This window comes from Jatropha curcas, chromosome 9 (genome assembly GCF_041381405.1).
Source record: "Jatropha curcas cultivar XTBG-Jc1 chromosome 9, XTBG_Jcur_1.0, whole genome shotgun sequence".
Lineage (NCBI taxonomy): Eukaryota > Viridiplantae > Streptophyta > Magnoliopsida > Malpighiales > Euphorbiaceae > Jatropha > Jatropha curcas.
This window is the reverse complement of record NC_143159.1, coordinates 9,887,434-9,909,355: the sequence shown is the minus strand read 5'-3', so window position 1 is coordinate 9,909,355 and position 21,922 is coordinate 9,887,434. Positions and strand designations below refer to the sequence as shown.

At 31.2% G+C, this 21,922-nt stretch overlaps 1 protein-coding gene across 1 annotated transcript; it reads right to left on the bottom strand.

Moving 5' to 3' along the window:
• Nucleotides 1-3,821: 3,821 nt before the first annotated feature.
• LOC149493606 (uncharacterized) lies at nucleotides 3,822-4,151 on the bottom strand. The gene has a single exon (XM_089725951.1). It carries the CDS (start codon nucleotides 4,149-4,151, stop codon nucleotides 3,822-3,824), a length of 330 nt encoding a protein of 109 aa, XP_089582077.1.
• Between the last annotated feature and the right edge of the window lie 17,771 nt (nucleotides 4,152-21,922).

The following is a 21,922-nucleotide window of genomic DNA, read 5'->3' as shown; positions in this document are numbered from 1 at the left end:
CGTATTTTAATATAACTTAGATAATATTAATAACAAAGTACGTAAAGATTTGTAATGTTAATATAACTTTTAATACGTAAAATGTGTAGTCAGTAAATTTTATACGTGTTTTAAAAATTTTAGTTTTTACACCATAGTACGTAAATATTAATAATATTAAATCATAGTATAAGGCATTTATGCTGATTTCTTTATAACATACATGGTGTAATTTATTAATATAATTTCTAGTATACTTCAACAATTAGGATTAACATAAACAAATTATAAGATTTCAAATTTTTTTTTTGTGGTTTTCTAGTGTACTTTAATAATTAGGACTTCCAATTAAGCTAATATTCCTAGTGAATTAATATTCTTAATAAAATAGTTTGATTTAAATAGGAAATTAGTATTCAACCAATAAAATTAAAAATTTTCTAATTAGTATAAGACTAAATTATCCTTAATGATATTTTTAATCAATCATCAAAATTAAAAGTCCAAAGAGGCATTTTAGGAAACCAATGTTCCCCATTTGTATTTTTATATATATTAATATTAATTAACTTAATGTTATAAATTTGTGATGCCTATGAAGAATTCATATGAAATAATTATTCACTGTCCTTATTTGACCCTATTTCAAGAACCAAACAAGGCACTAACTAATACTTAACCATGTACTTTGAAATGAGGCATACAATGGGGACACAGATTCAATAGTATGAGTAACGCCATCTACATACGCTATAATAACCTTCAAACTTTCAATTCATTATACGAATATATAAATTGTCTATTCTATTAATTTGAAAATAGAGAGAATTAAAATATAAAATTAATACTTGATTAACAATACATATAACACTAAAGAATATATATAGATTATGATATCAATTCACACAATAAAATTATACTTACCAAAAGAAACAGACATAACAACAAACTCAATAATTTTAAATTAACAAAAGTTTGATGTAATAATTTTTTGATAGTCAAAAGCAACAAATTCTTGATAGCCAAAAGCAATTAAAATTAAATATATATGTAGTAGTATGATAGTACAAATTCATAATTGGAATATTATTAAAGAACAAATTTCTAATTAGAATGAAATTAAATTTATAACATTAATATAATAAAAATAGAATAGGATTGATTTTTTTAATCAACCAATAAAATTAGAGTATCTAGGGGCGTTTTAGAAACCCAATGACTTCCATTTTTTAACTTTTATATATATTATAAATTATAGAATTTATATCTTGACTTTCACTCTAGATTGTTTAAATTATATATATATATATATATATATATATATGCGCCGTGGCCAATTTGATTGGTTATATTTTGGATATAATATTTCATGTAATAAATATTTTATTATTAATAAAAGACATTTATTTATCTTTTATATTTTATTTATTGAATCTCGATAAAAGATAAAGTCCATGAGACAACACTCATTTGTGAAATAAATTATAATGCAGTCATAATTATGAGTTTTATATTTGCATTAAAGTAATATCTCTAAATATTCAATAGACAATGTTCTCCTAATTATTGGAAATGATTAGAGTTGTTGAGACTAGTATTGTATGCGTAAAATTTGTTCCTGAAAATTAAGAAACAAAATACAAAAATACAAATTGTATTTATAAAGAAGTGGATACAATCTCTATGTGGAATCTCCTATTACAATGAAGATTATCCTCTGATCCTTCTTTTTATTGTCGCGAGTATGGTTAAAGGGTCGAAACGACTTGATCTTGAATATGATTCAACGGTCGGAAAGAGTTAAAGTTGAATTGATATAGAACAAACTTTGAAAAACCCAAGGGTCGAGGAGATTTGATCTTGAATACGGTTCAACGGTCGAAAAGACTTGATGTTGAATTTGATGTAAAACGAATTTTATACACAATTCAAGAGTCGAATAGACTTGATATTGAATTGAAGTTGAAAGAACTTTGATTCTTTAGACTTAGAAGAGACTTTTTGTAGTCTAGAGTTGGACAGAGCTTTAAGTTTTTTTGTCTTTCTCTCCGTATGTGTCTGTATTCCTCATATGTGAAGAGATGCCTCCTATTTATAGAGATTTGAGAGATTCTCCTTGCCAAGTATGTAATTTTGATTGGTCAACTTGGCAAGCTCTCGTTGGATGCTACGATGTCACTTATCTTATATAGACGCCTGACTTATTCACCAAGATTTAATTTAATTGGTCTACTTGGCTAATTTTTATTGGACTTTTACTACATTATTTATTTATGCAGTAAATAATATTTATCCAATAATTTTATTTTAATAACATTTAAATATTTTAATTGGTTATTAAAATAAATTATTTAATTTAACTAATTAATAATTTAATTAGCTAATTAAATAATTAAGTTAATAATTAAATTAACTTAATAAAATTTTGGTGTCTACAGATGCCCCTTCGAGACTTGTTCATGAACTTGTTTGAATAGGTCTCGAAGATTTGAAGAAGGCAAATTTTTTATAAAATTTAACCCATGCCCTCCCCTTTTTTTTTTTTTTTGGAATGAATTTCAAAATTTTTTTTAACACTCTCAGCAATTTAATTTTAATTGACCGAATTTTTTTAACTTGAATTTTCAAGTTAAATTTCTTTTACCAACTCCAATTTAATAGGCTAATTAATTTTTTTTAACACCCTCAGGATTTTTCAGTTGTTATTAGCAACAAATTATCATGAGATGCGAACTGGCAAAAGCCTTTTAAAATCTTGAACTTAAAAGGTGATCTACGGGAAGAAGTTTACTTGGCTGTTTTGATTTTTATTGGCTATGCAAGTTTGTACTTTCACATGATCCTTTGAATCTTGCTCATCTGAGCACCTTCAAAGTTACAAGCATCAAGCGGAGCACTTCATCAATTTTTGTTCAAACTTCTTGCTCAATCTTGAATCTTTTTTTGCACGATTGTACTTTAGTAAAATACTAAGCTGCCTACGTACCTTCTTTTTGGAATGTTCAAGTCATAATGTAGTTCAAATAAATTTTTTTTTTGAGATTTTTTTTATGCGTGGCTGAACTTAGAATAATACTAAGCTGCCTACATATCCTCTTTTGGAAGGATAAAATCATAACGTAGTTCAGCTAAACTTTGTTTGAAATTTTTTTATGTGTGACGAAACTTAGTATAATATTAAGCTGCCTACGTACCTTCTTTTGGGAGGATAAAGTTATAAAGTAGTTCAGCTAAACTTTTTGTTTGAGATTTTTTTTTTTATGTGTGATTAAACTTAGTATAATACTAAGCTGCCTACATACCCTCTTGTAGAAGGAATAAGTTATAACATAGTTCAACTGATTTTTTTTTTTTTTTTTTGAGATTTTTTTATGTGACTAAACTTAGTGTAGTACTAAGCTGCCTATGTACCCTCTTTTGAAAGGATCAAGTCATAACGTCGTTCAACTATAAGATTTTTTATTTTTTTTTTGTCTTCTTTTTTATTAGCCATTCACAGTTTTAGCTCGTGCCGGCCAGGAGCGATGTTGAGCTTCTAGACATAGTATCTCTTTAAAAACTAGCCGTTGATTGGCCCGATTCACACTCCATCTTGATCAATTATCTTGTATGCTTCATTTGAGTAGACTTTTTGAACTACATATGGTCCGTCCCAATTTAAGAGGAACCTGTTGCCCATATACCGTGACATGATTATTGGCCTTCTTACTGCTAGAACCAGATCACCAACTTGAAAAGAGCAAATTCCCACCTTTTTTGTTGAAAGCTTTGCACATTCGAGCTTGATAACACTTCAAACATTGTTGTGCTTCAAGTCATTTTTCATCCAGTGCTTTTAACTCTTACAGGCAAAGTTGAGCGTTGTCTTCATTTGCAAGACATTTTTGAATGACAATTCTCAAGGATGAAATTTGTTGTTCTAGAGGAAGAACAACTTTTACACCATAAACAAGCAAATATGGAGTTGATTGAGTTGATGTTCTATATGTAGCTCGATAAGCCCCTGAGGCTTCCCCTAGTCTTTCATGCCAATCCTTTTTTGATTGATTAATTATCTTCTTGAGAGGTTTGACCAAACTCTTGTTGAATGCCTCTGCAAGACCATTTGCTGGTGCATTATAACTGGATGAATTATACTGCTTAAATTTGAATAAACTCACAAATTTCTCCATGGCTTTATTGTAGAACTACCTTCCATTATCAGTTATGATTTATCGAGGCACACCAAAACGATAAATGATGTTCGATCTAATAAAGCTCACTATAGTCTCCTTCTTGATTTCTTTATATAAAGTGACTTCAGCCCATTTTGAGAAGTAATCAGTAGCAATAAGAATGTATAGGTGGCCACTTGAACTTTTTGGAAGTGGTCCTACAACATCCAATCCCCAAGCTTCGAAAGGCCATGATGCTACTGTTGGGTGAAGTGGTTCAGGCGGCTGATGAATTAAGTTTGCATGTAATTGACACTTTTAACATCTTTTGGCGTAATTCATGCAATTTGTCACCATCGTAGGCCAATAGTACCTTATCCTTTTAATCTAAAAGTGCAGCTGTGGTCCAGATTGATGTGCACCATAAAACACCTGAATGTGCCTCTTCTAAAGCTTTGGTAGCTTCTTCCTTTCCAAAGCAAAAGGAGTATCCACAGCATTTTCTTCACTAGGAGTTTGGTCTTGATCCATATCTTCAAAAGTGAAACGGCGAACCATCACTACATCAAGGTCTTCTTCCTCAGATTGATTAGAGACTTGGCCAGTTATAACCACAGTATGTGGTTTTGCTTTCAATGTGGATCCTGTGGTCACCATCCACTCAGTTTTTCTTTTTCTCCGCAAAGGGATAGTATGTGGTTTTACCCAGAGCCCCCCTGTTTTTATCCAATAAACACAGAAGCCTTTCTGATATGGGAAAGGCCCTGCGCCACTACGTGTGGCGTGCGCCATAAACATGGGGTTGACGCCATAGTTTCCTATGACGCACAACCCTCCAACTCAGGGGCTCTAAATGTATAAAACTCTAACAAATATCCCGATTCGGAGATTTAGTGATCAAGCTTCGACCTCAGATGGTTTATGACACATGTTAGGTCATACATGGAACACATAAACAATAAAACAAATTGAAGCAACTTAACAAGTAGAGAGAAAGAGTATGAATAAATTTCTTGCCTTTGCTTGTGCAAGCCACGATATTTGTGCTGCCCTAGCAGGCATTACTGGGTTGATACAGATTAGTTATGAAGAAGTGTCTCCAGGTTCTGATTTAGAGATGAATTTACAACAAATGAATGACTATGCAAAAGACCTCGTAAGTAAGCTCACTGCCAATTAATTATAGTTAGAGCCTAATCGACAAACAAAATTGTTAAAGAATAAAATTTCTATATCAGGACTAATAGGTAACAGCTCATAATACTAAATAATTTTTTTGGCTCAGGTTTTTTGAACTCTATTCTCGATACAAGCAAAATTGAAGTTAGAAAGATAACAATAACAAATTAATAATAATAATAAATAAATATTGCTTCCTTTCTTTTTCAAGAATGGAAAGAAGAGGTTATATATATATATATATATATATATATATATATATATATATATATATATATATATATTAGAAAGAGCTAGGTTAGGTGGGCTGAAAAATAGTAAACATGAACATTCTTTTGGAGAATTCAATTATTTTACATATATATTTAAATTTTGAATTCATCTTCTACTCTAGATAGTTTAACTTATATATATGCTAGTGTTTATGAACGTACATTGCACGTGTACTCGTTCTATATACTCTCACAGTAATAGAGTTCCAAGTACGTATTTTGTTATAATTTTACGTGAAATACGAAATCTATTTTGTTATTTTATGTATTCATAAGAATTAATATGTTGTAAAGTATATATATGAATTTTACATATTTTAATATAACTTACGTAATATTAATAACAAAATACGTAAAGATTCTTAATATTAATTATAACTTTTAATACGAAAAATGTGCAGTATGTAATTATATGCGTTTTATAAAATTTAGTTTTTACTACATAATACGTAAATATTAATAATATTAAATTATAATATAAGGCATTTATGCTGATTTCTTTATAACATACATGGTATGATTTATTAATATAATTTCTAGTATACTTTAACAATTAGGATTAGCATAAAGAAATTAAAAGATTTTTATTTTTATTTTTGGTTTTCTAGTATACCTTATAAAACAGGACTTCCAATTAATCTAATATTCCTAATGAATTAATATTCTTAATAAAATAGTTGGATTTAAATAGGAAATTAGTATTCAACCAATAAAATACCAATAAAATTAAAAAGTTTCTAATTAGAATAAGATTAAATTATCCTTAATGATATTTTTAATTAACTATCAAAATTAAAAGTCCTTAGGAGCATTTTAGGAAACTAATGTTCCTCATTCGTACTTTTATCTATATTAATATTAATTAACTTGATGTTATAAATTTGTGACACTTACGAAGAATTCATATGGAATAATTATTCACTGTACTTATTTGACCCTATTTCATGAACCAAACAAGACACTAAATAATGCTTAACCATGTAATTTAAAATGAAGCATGCAGCAGGGACACATTCAGTCGTACCATTAAGGTCGTCTAGACACACCATAATCACCTTCAAACTTTCAATTTATCATATGGGTATGTAAATTTTATATTCTATTAATTTGAAAATAGAAAGAGTTAAAATATAAAATTAATGCATGATCAACAATACATACAATACTAAAGAGTTAAAAAGATCACGGTATCAATTCATAAAATAAGATTATATTTACCACAAGAAGAAGGCATAACAACAAATTCAATAATTTTTTATAGTTAAAAGCAACAAAATTTTTGATAGTTAAAAAGAATTTAAATTAAATACAGACATATTAGTATGATAGAACAAATTTCTAATTAGAATAGTATTAAAGAATAAATTTCTAATTAGAATAAAATTAAATTTATAATATTAATATAATAATAATATAAAATTGATATCATAATTAGAATAGGATTGTTATTTTCAATCAACCAATAAAATTAGAGTACATAGAGGCGTTTTAGGAACCCAACGACTCTTCTCTATTCGTAATTTTATGCATATATATATATACACTTCTCTAAATAAAATTATAAAAAAAATGGAAACATAGTTTAAATAAATTCTCTCGTAATTTCCTCTAAAAAAAAAAAAGGAAGAAACAAACGAAGAAGATAGATCAACCTTAATTTATTTGTTTCCAACTCAAAGGTTCAATGAAACTCATATATATATATATATATATATATATATATATATATATATATATTTGACTTCTCTAAATAAAATTGTAATAAAAAAATGGTAATTAGATTTTGACTTTTCTATATAGAAACTTGTTGAATAAACTTTAATATAGCCCAGATCTATTGTTCATAAAATTTGTTTGACAAAAATATACAATAATCGGAAGCGTACCTTGATCCATAACGGCAGATCTATGTTATGGGTTACCTCGTTGGGACAATTCGATTCTCACCGTTACATCTGATCTACGTTTCTTCACTCTGACCTTTTGTCCGTAAGTGCTCTCTTGATGGTCAGAGAATAATCAACCGCTGCGGGAGTTTCTTTTATGAGCTCTCTCAAACAAACTATCTCCGTATGTGTTTGAGAAAGCCGTCACACTCTCTTATTTCTGTGTTACTCCTAATCTGTTGATTCCTTTTTATCTTTTATAAGGCAGAGGAAGGGTATTAAAACCCTAACTGGCTCTTATCCATTAAGCCAAATAACCATCATCTTGGGCCACCTTAATTAGAACCAGCCCTTTAATCACATGGGCCACATATAGATTATTAAATAATCTAACAATCTCCCACTTGGTCAATGTGCATTTCTTGAATCTATCATATTTACCTTAATTAGAATTAAGATGATCGGATTATGGTGGTCACAAGTCATTAATCGACATGATTCCTTCCATATATCACAGACCACTTCAATTTAGCCATGGCCACGGTTCCGGAACCGGCGGTTCCGGTTCCAGTTTTTCTGGAACCGGAACCGGCAGTTCCGGTTCCAATTTTTCTGGAACCGGAATCGAACCGAAAAGGTCCGATTCAGGTTCCGGTTTCGGTTCCGGTCCGGTTACAAAACCGACGGTTCTGATCGATTTTTCGGCGAATCGCATAATTTTAAATTTTAAATTTTGAAGACCGGTTTAAAAAAAAATTATTTGAACATAAAAAATTAAAAAATACACCTAAAAAATTAAAAAATACTTCAATTAAATTTATTTTTTTAAAGACTTGAACATAATTATTTTTTTTAAAAAAAATTTTCAACTGAATTTATTTTTTGTTTAAAAAAGTTTGAACATAATTAAAAAAAAAAAAAAGGGCTTGAACTTTTTTTTTGTTTTGTTTTAAGAAAAAACTAAGTTGCCTACGTATCCTCTTGGGATTTAGAGGAATCAAAGCCCACGTAGTTCTTACTTACCTTATACCAATTTCACGCCTTTTACCTTAATCGCTATTTACACCACCGGTTGATGTTTCCGTTGAGGACCCATCGTATAAATCATATAAATCTTCATTTTCTTTTGGATTTTCTTGGGCTCTTAGCTCGGCCTTGGTTCAATCATCCACGCATGATTATGCTTCTAATGGATCGGATGTCATACGAGATCGTGTTTCATCAAGTATGTTTCCTTCTTGACTAAAAGCTTGTTCAACCGCAACAGTGGAGACCGGAGCTGCTAAAATTTGTTTTGCAAGTAAAGGAAGAATTAGAAAAGTATTTGCGTGACGACTCCACCAATCTAAAATTGAAAAATCAGTATCTGCATAATCATTACCAAACTCAAAAGAAGTGGTTATATAATTATCAAATTCAGAAAAAGAACTGGATTCCCTTGTTCTTTTTTGTCTTTGTAGTAAAACTTGTTGAGCAACACCAACACCACTTACCCTTTGTGTTGGAAATTGTTGAATATTAGATTGAGAAGAAATAGAAGTAGAAGTAGATGAACTAGAAACTTGAACAAATTCATTATATAATTGCATAATATTTTGTTTAACTTCATGCATTACTACATTTATATTAACATTATCTTCTACATCAAGATTTAATACTTCATAATAAATAGTCAAATAATCACATAAAACATCCATTTTACATCTAGGATCAAATACAATAGCAACAAGATAAAGGGGTGGTATATTTTTAAAATAAGATAACCATTTTTTTTCATTGAAAAAATACAATCTTTTAATAAATTATCATTTTTAAATTCTTGGAGTGCAATAACAATATTAATACACATAAGTAAAAATAAATGAGATGTGGGATAATAAACCCCACTAAATTTATAGGTAGCATCATTAAAAATTTTTAAAATATCTAAAATTTTTGCACAAATCTCCCAATTTTGTGGATATAAATTAATATCCTCAATATTATTATTAACAAAAAAGCATAATAATTCTTTATAAGAAAAAGACTCGTTTAGTAATTCATATATTGAATTCCAACGAGTTAGGACATCCCTTGGAAAACGTTTTGGTCTTTTATTATTTTCTTTACAAAATTTAGCCCAACTTTTCATCACTTGGGGATGTCCCCATAAATGTGAAATAGCTTTTTTAATTGAAGAAATAAAATATTCAAGAATTTTTAAACCATCTTGTACACATAAATTTAAAACATGGCATGCACATCTTATATGAAAAAATTTTCCACCAATATTTGGTTCACAAATTTTTTTAAGTTCAATAATTGATTTAGTATTTGCAGAAGCATTATCAAATGAAATTGAAAAAAATTTTTTTGCCAACTTATATTCATCTAAAATTGAAACAATTATTCTATAAATATTATTTGCAGTATGTTTATCATCAAAAATACGAAAAGCAATAATTCTTTTTTGAATTTTCCAATCATCATTAATCCAATGACATGTAATACCCATATAAGAATGGCTTTGCCAATGATCACTCCAAATATCACAACAAATTGAAACACGAATTTTCATTTGAGAAAATAAAATCTCTAACTCTTTTTTTCCTTTATTATATAAAGAAATAATAGTTCGTTTTACAGTATTTCTTGGTACTTTTTTAGCAGAAGGATTTAAAGCTTTTTGACAATAATTATTAAAACCTACTTTTTCACCAAAACTGAAAGATAAATGTTCCATAGAAATCATTTTTGCTAATTCTTCTTTTTGTATTTTTTCAGAATATTTAAATAAAGAAAGGTTAGAAGCGTACCCGAAAATTTGTGTTTGAGACCGATCAACTCCTATTTTTGTTGAATGTTTTGTCTCCAAATGCTTCCAAAATGATCCATAGCCGCCCGCTTGTTTAAATTTATAAGATTTTCCACAATAATTGCAAAGTACATCGTACATTTTCTCACCTTTGAATTTTTTCGTGAAATGAATGGCGAATATGTAGGAACTTTATCTTGCTCTTGCAACAATTTGTGCTCGTTGCTCTTGCTCTTGCTCTTCATCTTCTTGTAATTGCTCATTAAATTCAGATTTTTGAGTTAGAATTTCCAAATTTTCATTTGGATAACCCTCAAAATTAAATTGGTTGGGAGTGATATCATAGATGTCGTTTGTAGGGATAGATGAATATTGTGTTTCTCCAATCTTTCCCTTGCCTTTACCAGAATTTGAGTTTCATCCACTTGCCATTATATGATAATAAGATATAATTTGGAAAATTGAATAAAAAAAAATTAGAGAGGATAGTAACTTAATAAGAGAGATTGTAGAGTAGAGAAGAATAAATGAATAATATAGCGTAGAGTGTAGTATATTGTAGAGAGAGTAAGTAGAGAGTGTAGTATATTGTACAGAGAGTAAGTAAAGAGAGTTGAGATTTTTTTGTAATGAATTTGTAAATAAAATGAGGTATTTATAATAAATCCAAAAATTCATTTTTCCAAAAATACCCTTGAAACTAGCCATTATGTAGCCGTTTATGGCTGTTGGGAGGGGTAATTAAGAGATTTCACAACAAAATTTAAAAAAAAAAAAACAGGTCTAACGGTTTACAACGGCTAGAACCGCCGTCAGCCGGGGAACTAGCAGTTCCAGTCCGGTTCCGACCGGTTCTCTAGAACCGCCGGTTCCGGTTCCGGTTCCAGAAAATTTGGAATCGAAATTGAACCAGAATTCTCCGGTTCCGGTTCCGGTTCGGCCCGGTTCTGGTTCTCATCGGTTCCGGTTACGGTTCCGGACCGACGGTTCCGGTTCCCGGAACCGTAATATGGCCATGTCTACTTCAATTCATAAAACTTTAATGGAGAAACTATTCAACAAACAATACATTGTTACAATCAACTATTATTGTTATCTCACTCAAACCATTATTGTATACATCTATAATGTGGATAACACATAAATAAGCAAAATACATCTTTAATTGAATTCCCAAGTGTCATAATAATATGAGCAAAACAACCATATGTATATATATATACAAGTTTAAACATCATGCTAACAAGGACTTATCTATAATGTCCATGCTATCAACATGGCCAGTGAAGATTTTGGGCGGTAAGCCTTTATTTAGCGGATCCGCTATCATCAGATCAGTACCGATATGCTCAATTGACACTTTGTGTTTTTGCACTTCTTCTTTCGCAGATAGGTACTTCAAATCCATGTGCTTTGCACCTTTAGAGTACCTATCATTTTTAGAGAAGAAGACAGCTGCGGAATTATCACAGTAAATTCTCAACGGTCTAGCTATACTGTCGACAATGCCTAGACCTGAGATAAAGTTCCGCAACCACAATGCATGAACAGTGGCCTCAAAGCATGCCACAAATTTAGCCTCCATTGTGGAAGTAGCAATGACAGACTGCTTTCCACTTTTCCATGATACTGCTCCTCCAGCTATGAGAAACAAGTAGCCAAATGTAGACTTTCTCGAATCTACACAACCGGCATAGTTTGAATCCGAGTATCCCACCACTTCTAGATGGCTGGACTTTCTATAAGTGAGTATATGATCCTTAGTGCCTTGTAAATACCTAAGTACTTTCTTTGTAGCTTTCCAATGATCCATCCCGGGATTACTTTGATATCGCCCTAACATTCCTACGGCGAAACTTATATCCGGTCGAGTACATGTCTGAACATACATTAAGCTCCCAACCACTGACGCATATGGAATAAACTCCATCTCTTTATGTTCCAAATCATTTTTAGGACATTGCATTTCGCTGAACCTATCTCCTTTCTGAATTGGAACTATTCCTGCGGAGCATTTTTCCATTTTGAATCTCTCTAATACCTTATCAATGTAAGCTCTTTGAGACAATCCTAACAGTCCTCGTGATCTATCACGGAATATTTCTATTCCAATCACAAAGGATGCCTCTCCCATATCTTTCATTTCAAAGTTCTTAGAGAGAAAACCCTTTACATCATGCAACAACCCAACATCATTCGCAGCAAGAAGAATGTCATCAACATATAGGACTAACATAATGAGCTTGCTCCCACTGACCTTCATATAAATACACCGATCAACAGTGTTTTCTATAAAACCATATGAAGTGATGGTATTATTGAACTTAAGATACCACTGACGGGAAGCTTGCTTCAGTCCATATATTGACTTCTTTAACTTACACACCAAGTTTTCCTTTCCTATGACCACAAACCCCTCTGGTTGGTCCATATATACTTCCTCCTCTTAGTCACCATTAAGAAAGGCTATCTTTACATCCATTTGGTGAAGCTCTAGATCATAATGAGCCACCAAAGCCAAAATAATTCTTAAAGAGTCCTTTTTGGAGACTGGAGAAAAGGCCTCTTTATAATCAATGACATCCTTCTGAGTGTAACCTTTAGCCACAAGTCTGACCTTATATCTTTCAATGTTGCCCTTAGAGTCCCGTTTGGTCTTAAAAACCCATTTACAACCAACTTGTTTTGACCCCTCAGGTAACTCGACTAAATCCCAGACTTGATTGTCACTCATTGATTGCATTTCTTCCTTCATGGCATTAAACCACTTTTCAAAATTATCACATTCCATGGCTTTTTGGAAAGAGACTGGATCCTTATCAATGCTCAATTCACATTCATGCTCAAGTGAGTAAACAACATAATCACTAGAAATAGCTGGCCTTCTTTGCCTTTGTGACCTCCGTAATGCTATTTCTTGTGAAACCACTTGATTATTCGTGAATTGTTCATTATTTGTTGGTTCATCATTTATATGGTCATTTTGTGGGTTCGAAATGTTGTTTTGTTGTTCAACCATGTTGTTAAACTGTGATACAACAAGTGAAACAACAACCGAAGAAGAGACATTAGGAAAATCCATCTGAGTTGGATTTTCAATCTGAATCTCTTGCACATTAACCTTACGTGGTTCACTACTCCCAGTAATTTGGCCATTTTCAATAAACCGAGCATTACCAGACTCAACAATTCTCGTACTATGGTTAGGACAATAAAATCTGTACCCTTTTGATTTTTCAGGATATCCTATGAAAAATCCACTAACCGTTCTAGCATCAAGCTTCTTTTCATGTGGATTATATATCCTTACTTCTGCTGGGCAACCCCAAACATGAAGATGCCTCATACTAGGTTTCCTTCCCGTCCACAGTTCATAAGGGGTCTTAGGAACTGCCTTACTAGGAACCCTATTAAGTAAATATGCAGCAGTCTTTGATGCATGCATCCATAATGATAAAGGTACAGTACAATTATTTAGCATACTTCTAACCATTTCCATAAGAATACGATTCCGCCTTTCAGCTACACCATTCTGTTGAGGTGTACCTGACATTGTGTATTGCGCACAAATGCCACGACTTTCAAGAAACTTTGCAAATGGACCTAGACATTGTCCATTTTCATTAAATTTACCATAATATTCCCCACCTCTATCAGATCTCACCACTTTAACTTTTCTATTTAACTGCCTTTCTACCTCATTAATGAATATCTCAAGGATATCCACTGATTGAGTCTTTTCATGCAGTAAATATACATAACCGTACCGTGAGAAATTATCGATAAAGGTAATAAAATATTTTTCACCACCCCAAGAGGGAACATCAAAAGGGCCACAAATATCAGTGTGTATAAGTTCAAGCAATTCACTGCTTCTTGTGGCTGGAGTCTTTAATGTGTGCTTAGTTTGCTACCTTTAATGCAATCTATACACACGTCCCAGTCAGTGAAATCCAATTGAGGTATGATTCCACCTTTCACTAACCTCAAAATCCTTTCTTTCGATATGTGACCTAACCTTTGATGGCACAAGAAAGCAGAACATTTATTATGTGCACTACGTTTAATACCTATATTGTGTTCAACATTAAACAGGGATTCAATAAATTCAACATCAAGATTAAAACGATACAAACTATCAATCAAAGTACCAGAACCATAATAGTACTTAAGTTTGTATAATGAAAAAACCCCATTACAAATCTTAAAACTGAAACCAACATTATCCAACCTCCCTACAGAAACTAGATTTCTAGCACATTCAGGAACATAGAGACACTTTTCAAGATCCAGATAATGACCAGTGTCCAGGATCAATCTATAAGTCCCAATTCCTTCTATTCGTGCCTTCATTCTGTTTCCCATGAATAGGAACTTTTCAGTTTCGTTTATCGATTGGATCGAAAGAAATCCCTGTATAATATGAGACACATGAGTAGTTGCACTAGAATCTAACCACCAGGTATTATTAGGCACTTCAATAAGATTTGATTCAAAACATACTGAAACATAAAGTATACCTTTCTTTTCAAACCAAATCTTCCTTTTAGGACAGTCCTTCTTGAAGTGACCATTCTTCCTACAGAAGTAGCACTTTAATTCCTTACGGATTTGGCCCTCATTAACCTTCATTGGGGCACTGTCCCTTTTCTTGCCTTTCTTCCCTAATTTGTTGTTGCTGTTACTAGCTCCATTATGAAATGTGAGATTGATAGAGTGTTCCTTCAATTTCTTTAATCTCCCTTCCTCTTGTATCAACATGGCCTTGATTTCCTGAATGTTCCATTTTTTCTTAAAGGTGTTGTAATTCACCTGGAACTGACCAAACTCAAGAGGAAGTGAGTTAATAATAAATTGAACTAAAAAGGATTCACTCACATCCATTCCCATTGATTTCAGTTTGGCTTGCAAATTCTGCATGCCTGTCACATGATCATGAATGAATTGTGACCAATCAAACTTCTTGGTCGTTAGCTCACTCATCAAGGATCCTACGATGGACTTGTCAGCTATGTCCGATTGGGAGTATTCCTTAATTTTCAGCATGTACTCTCTAGCATTATCTGCTATGGGCATTGATGGCTTAACATTTTCAGCTATTATCATCCTTATTAAGTTCAAGCTCAGCCTGTTAGACCGCTCCCAAGCCTTATAATGAGACTTGTCAGCTTTAGTGCTGGTCTCTGTAATGGCTGCTGGCTTTTCAGAGACTAATGTCAAATCCAAGTCCAGAACTCCTAACTGATAATGGATTTGTTCGAACCAATCAGCATAGTTTAATCCATTGAACTTAATCAACCCAGTGTCCATAGCAAAACATGTTAAAAGAAGCTGCAACATTACACATATACTTATACGTTAATGCTTTGAGTAAACATAAAAATGGATTCAAACCAATAACAACTTTAATTATGCATCTAGATTCACATTTGGGTAATATTTAAATGCATAGCTTTAATCAATAATGATGCCAGGAAGAAAAATACTTTAATAGACTTTCATTGTGGAGCAACTTGCGAGCCTTTATGCAAGTCAGAGAGAAGCACATCCGTGCTCCTTTCTGGAATCCAGTTACTTTTTTTTTTATTCCATTCAACTATTCAATAATGCTCCATACAATATGCATGTTATCTTTGGATATACATTCATATTAATTAGTACAATGATAAGTCTCTTTAATACCATTGATTATAATTAATGGTCTACCTTTGGGTAACCTAACAAATTATAATCAACGAACTCAATTATTCAATTTTAACTTTCATATCATATAACGGCATCACACAAATATGAACAATTGAAAATTGCATAATCAATGTCTAAAACAATCCAAACAAGGCCACTTTGGTGACTAACAAGTTTTTCATTCATTAAACATTGATTTATGCAAAACTTTTATGAGATTAAATTAAGATCTCAAAACTTTAACGACATAACCCAATAATATGTCATAACCATTCTCTATAATAACAATAAAATAATTTATAAAGCATAAAGAAAACTAACAGTTTTCAAATTTCTATAATTTTCGCTTCGCTTATACCATATAAATCAATTTCACAATATGAAATTAATTTTCATTAATTAAGTCAAACAAAACGCTATCAAACAAATCTAGAACAAGTAGAGGCTCTGATACCACATGTTGAATAAACTTTAATATAGCCTAGATCTATTGTTCATAGAATTTGTTTGACAAGTATACACAATAATCAGAAGCGTACCTATTGATCCATAACGGCAGATCTATATTATGGGTTACCTCGTTGGGACAATTCAATTCTCACCGTAACAGCAGATCTACATTTCTTCACTCTGGCCATTTGTCCGTAAGTGCTCTCTTAATGGTCAGAGAATAATCAACAGCTGCGGGAGTTTCTTTTATGAGCTCTCTCAAACAAACTATCTCCGTGTGTGTTTGAGGGAGCCATCACACTCTCTTGTTTCTGTGTTAACCCTAATCTATTGATTCCTTTTTATCTTTTATAAGGCAGAGGAAGGGTATTAAAACCTTAACTGGCTCTTATCCATTAAGCCCAATAACCATCATCTTGGGCCACCTTAATTAAAACCAGCCCTTTAATCACATGGGCCACATATAGATTATTAAATAATCTAACAAAACACAGTTTAAATAAATTCTCTCGTAATTTTCTTTAAATAATTTATCCATTTCCAACTCAAAGGTTCAATGAAACTCAACTCAGTCATAACATGGCGGCCTCTTTTCATCTTCATCCTTCTAGTGAGTACTACTACTCAAAGTTATATATATATATATATATATATATATATATATATATATATATATATATATGTCTTTATTTATTTTATTATCTTTTTTTTAGAATGAAAATAACGCTAGAAACTATCAATAATAGTGTCTCATAATTCCCTACAACATCATGAACTTACATTGTTGCCTTTCAATTCCTTGTCAAATAAAAGTTTATTTAATTAACTATGTCCTTGAAATAAAAATATAATATATTATCATTATTAATTTAATTGCGTTTGAATAAATATAATTGATCCCAACTTCATTTTATGATGATAAATTCACAAAGCTTTTACATTTACCATAAAAATAACAAATCTTTTATATATATATATATATATATATAGCATGATTTTCCTTGCTTCTACCACATGCCTAAATTTTGGTGATGCCATATAGGACTCTTAGATTTTGATAGTGCCATATAGAATTAATTATTAGCTATGGTGTTATATAAATATTGATATTAACTATCATTTAATTATCATAATAAATATATGTTAGTAAATAATTATAATTAATATAATATTATAACCTATCTTTCCCAATTAAAATTACATAATATAAGTATTAATTGTCATATAATTATCATATTAATATGTATTAAATAATTAAAATTATTATAATATTATCACCTATTTTTAACTAAAAAATTAAAAATTATTAATTATTAATTCAAAAATAACTTAGATCAATTATTTTTGAATATATATTTCCTTTTCTTTCAATTTTATATAGCTTTTATGGACATTAATTTTTATATAATTAGTCTAATATTTTGAATTTGAAAAGATGTTCTTTAATTTTTAAAACTAAAAATAATTTAAATTATAAATTTTTCTTAATTAAATTATATATTTTAAAATATTACTAGGCAATAGAGATAAAGATATTTATTGTGTATAGCAAAGGCATGCTACTAATTAATAATAATAATAAATAAATAATGCTTTCTTTCTTTTTCAAGAATGGAAAGAAGAGGTTATATATATATATTAGAAAGAGCTACGTTAGCTGGATTGAAAAAAAGAATTAAAAAAGAGTAAACATAAACATCCTTTTCAGTATTTGAGAATTCAATTTTTACATATATATTTGAATTTTAAATTCGACTTTCACTCCAAATAGTTTAACTTTTATATATATATTCTTTCATATGATTACGCTAACAGTCACACAAATGGCATAACAACATCATTCACACTTATTAACAACTTCACATAATCACATTACATGAAAATTGGTCTGTGGCGTCATCGAAACCCCCGACAAGCTGTCCTCCCACATGGCTCATCCTTTCATAACGTGTGCACCAGGGAGCCAAATCCTCATACATGTTCGACTGGTCTAATCCTCACTTGACCAGCCCTCTCATTGTTTTTCCATTCTCTCTTTTCTTTTCAATACCAATAGGAGGCCACCCTGTGGTTTTCCATATCATCCATATCATATCATCAAGTGCACTCGGGGGAGCCGATCTCCCCATACCTGGCCGACGGTCAAATTTCATATTTTCATTGTTTTTAGTACCGTCCTCACAAACCCACGGTGACCTACTTCATCCCAACTCCACACAAACAAGGCATGGCAATGTCAATACACAAGTAATCAAATATTGCAATTAAATGCAAGCATATCAAGTAATCAAACACTAACATGTAAGAGCTCATATAAACATTCATATACCAATTCAAATAAATATGAGAGTATAAAATAATAATATAATAATAATAATAAAATAAATAAAGAACTGTATTTTAAAAATATCAAGGTATAGAATTAATCTAAATAAACCTATTAATAATTACTATATATGATTAGCCTAGATTCTATTGAAATTTCAGAGAAAGCTTCCTTAGAATTGGGCTAAACCACCCGCCTAAACTTATAATTCTGTAATAAATTCTCAAAACCCATCCATTAGGCAACACACAATAACTAGTCCCATATGCCATAACCATTATTCATTCATTTAATCATTTACTCAATTCACATAGCACATCCGTCAGACAATCAATCAAATCATAAATTTATGAATTAAAGTAACTTACAACTTGTCTCAATGATATTCTCAACCATTCTTTACTTAGATATCAACAATGTCCTTGAACATTTATTAAATTCTAGACTAGCTATTAAGAATTGATGGTTCAATTAAATTATAATTTAATAAAAGCATCATCTAAGTAACCCAGTTCACAACTTAACTATGTATCAATTAAAGCATCATGTATTCTTCTCCGTCTTGACATAAAAATTCCCTTTCTAGATATAAACAACACTAATCATATAAAAACATTGAAAATATATGCACGTCCATTATTACATTAGTCTATATATAAAATGGTATAATTTATCTGCAATAGCTACTATCCAACAAATACTAGGTTCTTCCTTGCTTAATCTTATATACTATGCTCACTGCACTGGGAATTTAATTCACGATTTTATTTGGTTTATAGATCAACTATATTATCATTCAATAATTTTGCTTTGAAATAATATTCTTTTAGCACCTTTGCAAGCAATTTTAATTAAGTAATCGAATTCATGAATGTTTACAAGTTATCATACTTAATGGTTCGCAGGATTAATCATAAAGAACCTATGTGATTAACTAATATTAGAAATATTAAAATGAATAATAATTGTTCTTGAAGTATTCTGCCAAACCATCTTCATCAATATACCATTTCAATTTATATATGGATCAATCACATCTATTAATAAAGGAAATTATATATATGCATTCCAAAATCCTATGATTGCTTTTTAATTAACTATTTATTCGAAGCCTACTTATTTAAGTAAAATTTTCAAATTTGGAATTTATACCAAAAATTAGGAACTGGGTCTTAGAACGAACCAGTCGAAAATCGGACGACGATTGCATGATCAGCGCAAGGAAGGGATGATTTTGCCTTTTTGAGGCCTCACCGGAGACTTGCCAGTCGATCGCCAACCTCCGTTCACGGTGGCTGAAAAATCGATTCTGCCTAGAACTATATAATTCATACATCCTTAGACTTGAATTTTCACAGGGAGCTCGATTTTGTCGTCCATTTGTTGAGCCAGTGGCTAGTCCGGAATAGGCATCGATAATCGCTTGGTGCCGCCATTAATGGTGATTTAACCATTCGAGCTTCGTTGTCGGAATTGACAGAGGGGAAATGATCGCATAAGTGAGGGGAGTCAATCGGTTCTCATCCTTCACGTTGAAATTGTCAAAAATGGCGAGAAATCGCTGGAGATTGAAAAGCATGGATTGTCAATGAAAATGGGTCCGATTCGCATCAATATAGGCCCTTTTTGTATGAGAGGTGGTCGAAAACGTAACCAGCAGCACCAGACGAGTCGACCGCCACCTCACTCTCGTCGAGCAGTGGTCGAAAACAGGGAGGGAGGAAGAAAAATGGCGAGGCTGTCACTAGGCCGCAGAAAGAAGGACAGATAGGAGGGAAAAAACGGGTTTTTAGAGTTTTATGGGTCATTCTGGTTCGATTCGAATAGATTTGGTCAAATTCAGTGATTTGAGTCGATTTTGCTTGGTTTACTAGTTTTTCACTTCGTTTTCGAAAAAATTCAAAATGGTTTACGGGTCCAGTATAGCAATAAATAAATATTTTTCGCTGAATTTCATTGGTTGAAATTTAAAATTAAATTTTTAAATGAATAATTTTGAAAATGATTTTCTAGGTCATTTCATATATTAGATTAAAATGATCAAATAAGGAATTGTTTATAAAAAAGTTTTATTATTTAGTGACTGGTTAAGGAAGTAAATTATAATGAGATGAAGTAAGAATATATGAGGATGTATTGGGATTAGATCGAAGGTTATTTTAATCTATGAGCTATGAATTGAATATAAAATTATTGTTTATGACGGTTAGATATTAGAGTTTATTAATTGCCCGAAGGATAAGCTGTGTGAGTAGTAATCGATAAGAATACTAAATGGTTGATACTTGAACATCTAGAAAGTCCTACTTAAGGGGAAAATGATGTCAAGAATATCGATACAATTTAGATTAATTATGTAATTTCTTATTTAAGGAAAGTTATCTATTTAACGCAGTCTTTTCTTTATATTTATGTTTCATCTAGATCGTCCGAGTTTGTCTACCACTCATGCTAGTCAAAATCCAAATGAAGGCTTACTCATTCTTTTATCACTGTGAGTAATAGTAAATGATGTATACCATCATTTGCACATGCATCGACCATTTCGCATCATATATATATATATATATATATATATATATATATATATATATATATATGATACTCAGTCTTCATTATTTTAATACTATATTATGAAAGTAACATTATTTACATTATGATCATCGTATAAATTATAATAATATAAGCGCATGAGAATTATATACTTATATACATTCCATAATTATACTCATATGTGCATAATGATCTCCTATGTGATTCATTATATTATATGAGTTGATTGAATTACTTGCAATGTGACTATACTGTGCCTTTTTTCAGGGTGGAATTAGGATGAAGTAGGTCACTATGGGTTTGTGATGATGGTCTAGGACCGTTTACTAGGTATGGGAGATCGGCGCCCCTGTAGGCACCTATTGAAATATGATATGAATGATATTGAAAAACCACCTTAGCCTCCTATTGGAAATGGAAAAGAAAGAGAGAATGGAAAAACAGTGTGAGGATTGATCGAGTAAGAAATAGACCAGTTGGCCAGGTATGGGGATCAACTCCTTAGTGCACACATATGAGAGGACAGGCCATGTGTGATGACGGCTTGTCGAGGGTTTTATGATGCCACTAACCAATCTCCATTTAATGTGATTTCTTGAAGGTGATATTATTTATGGATGCTGATGTTGTGACATGCGTTTGAC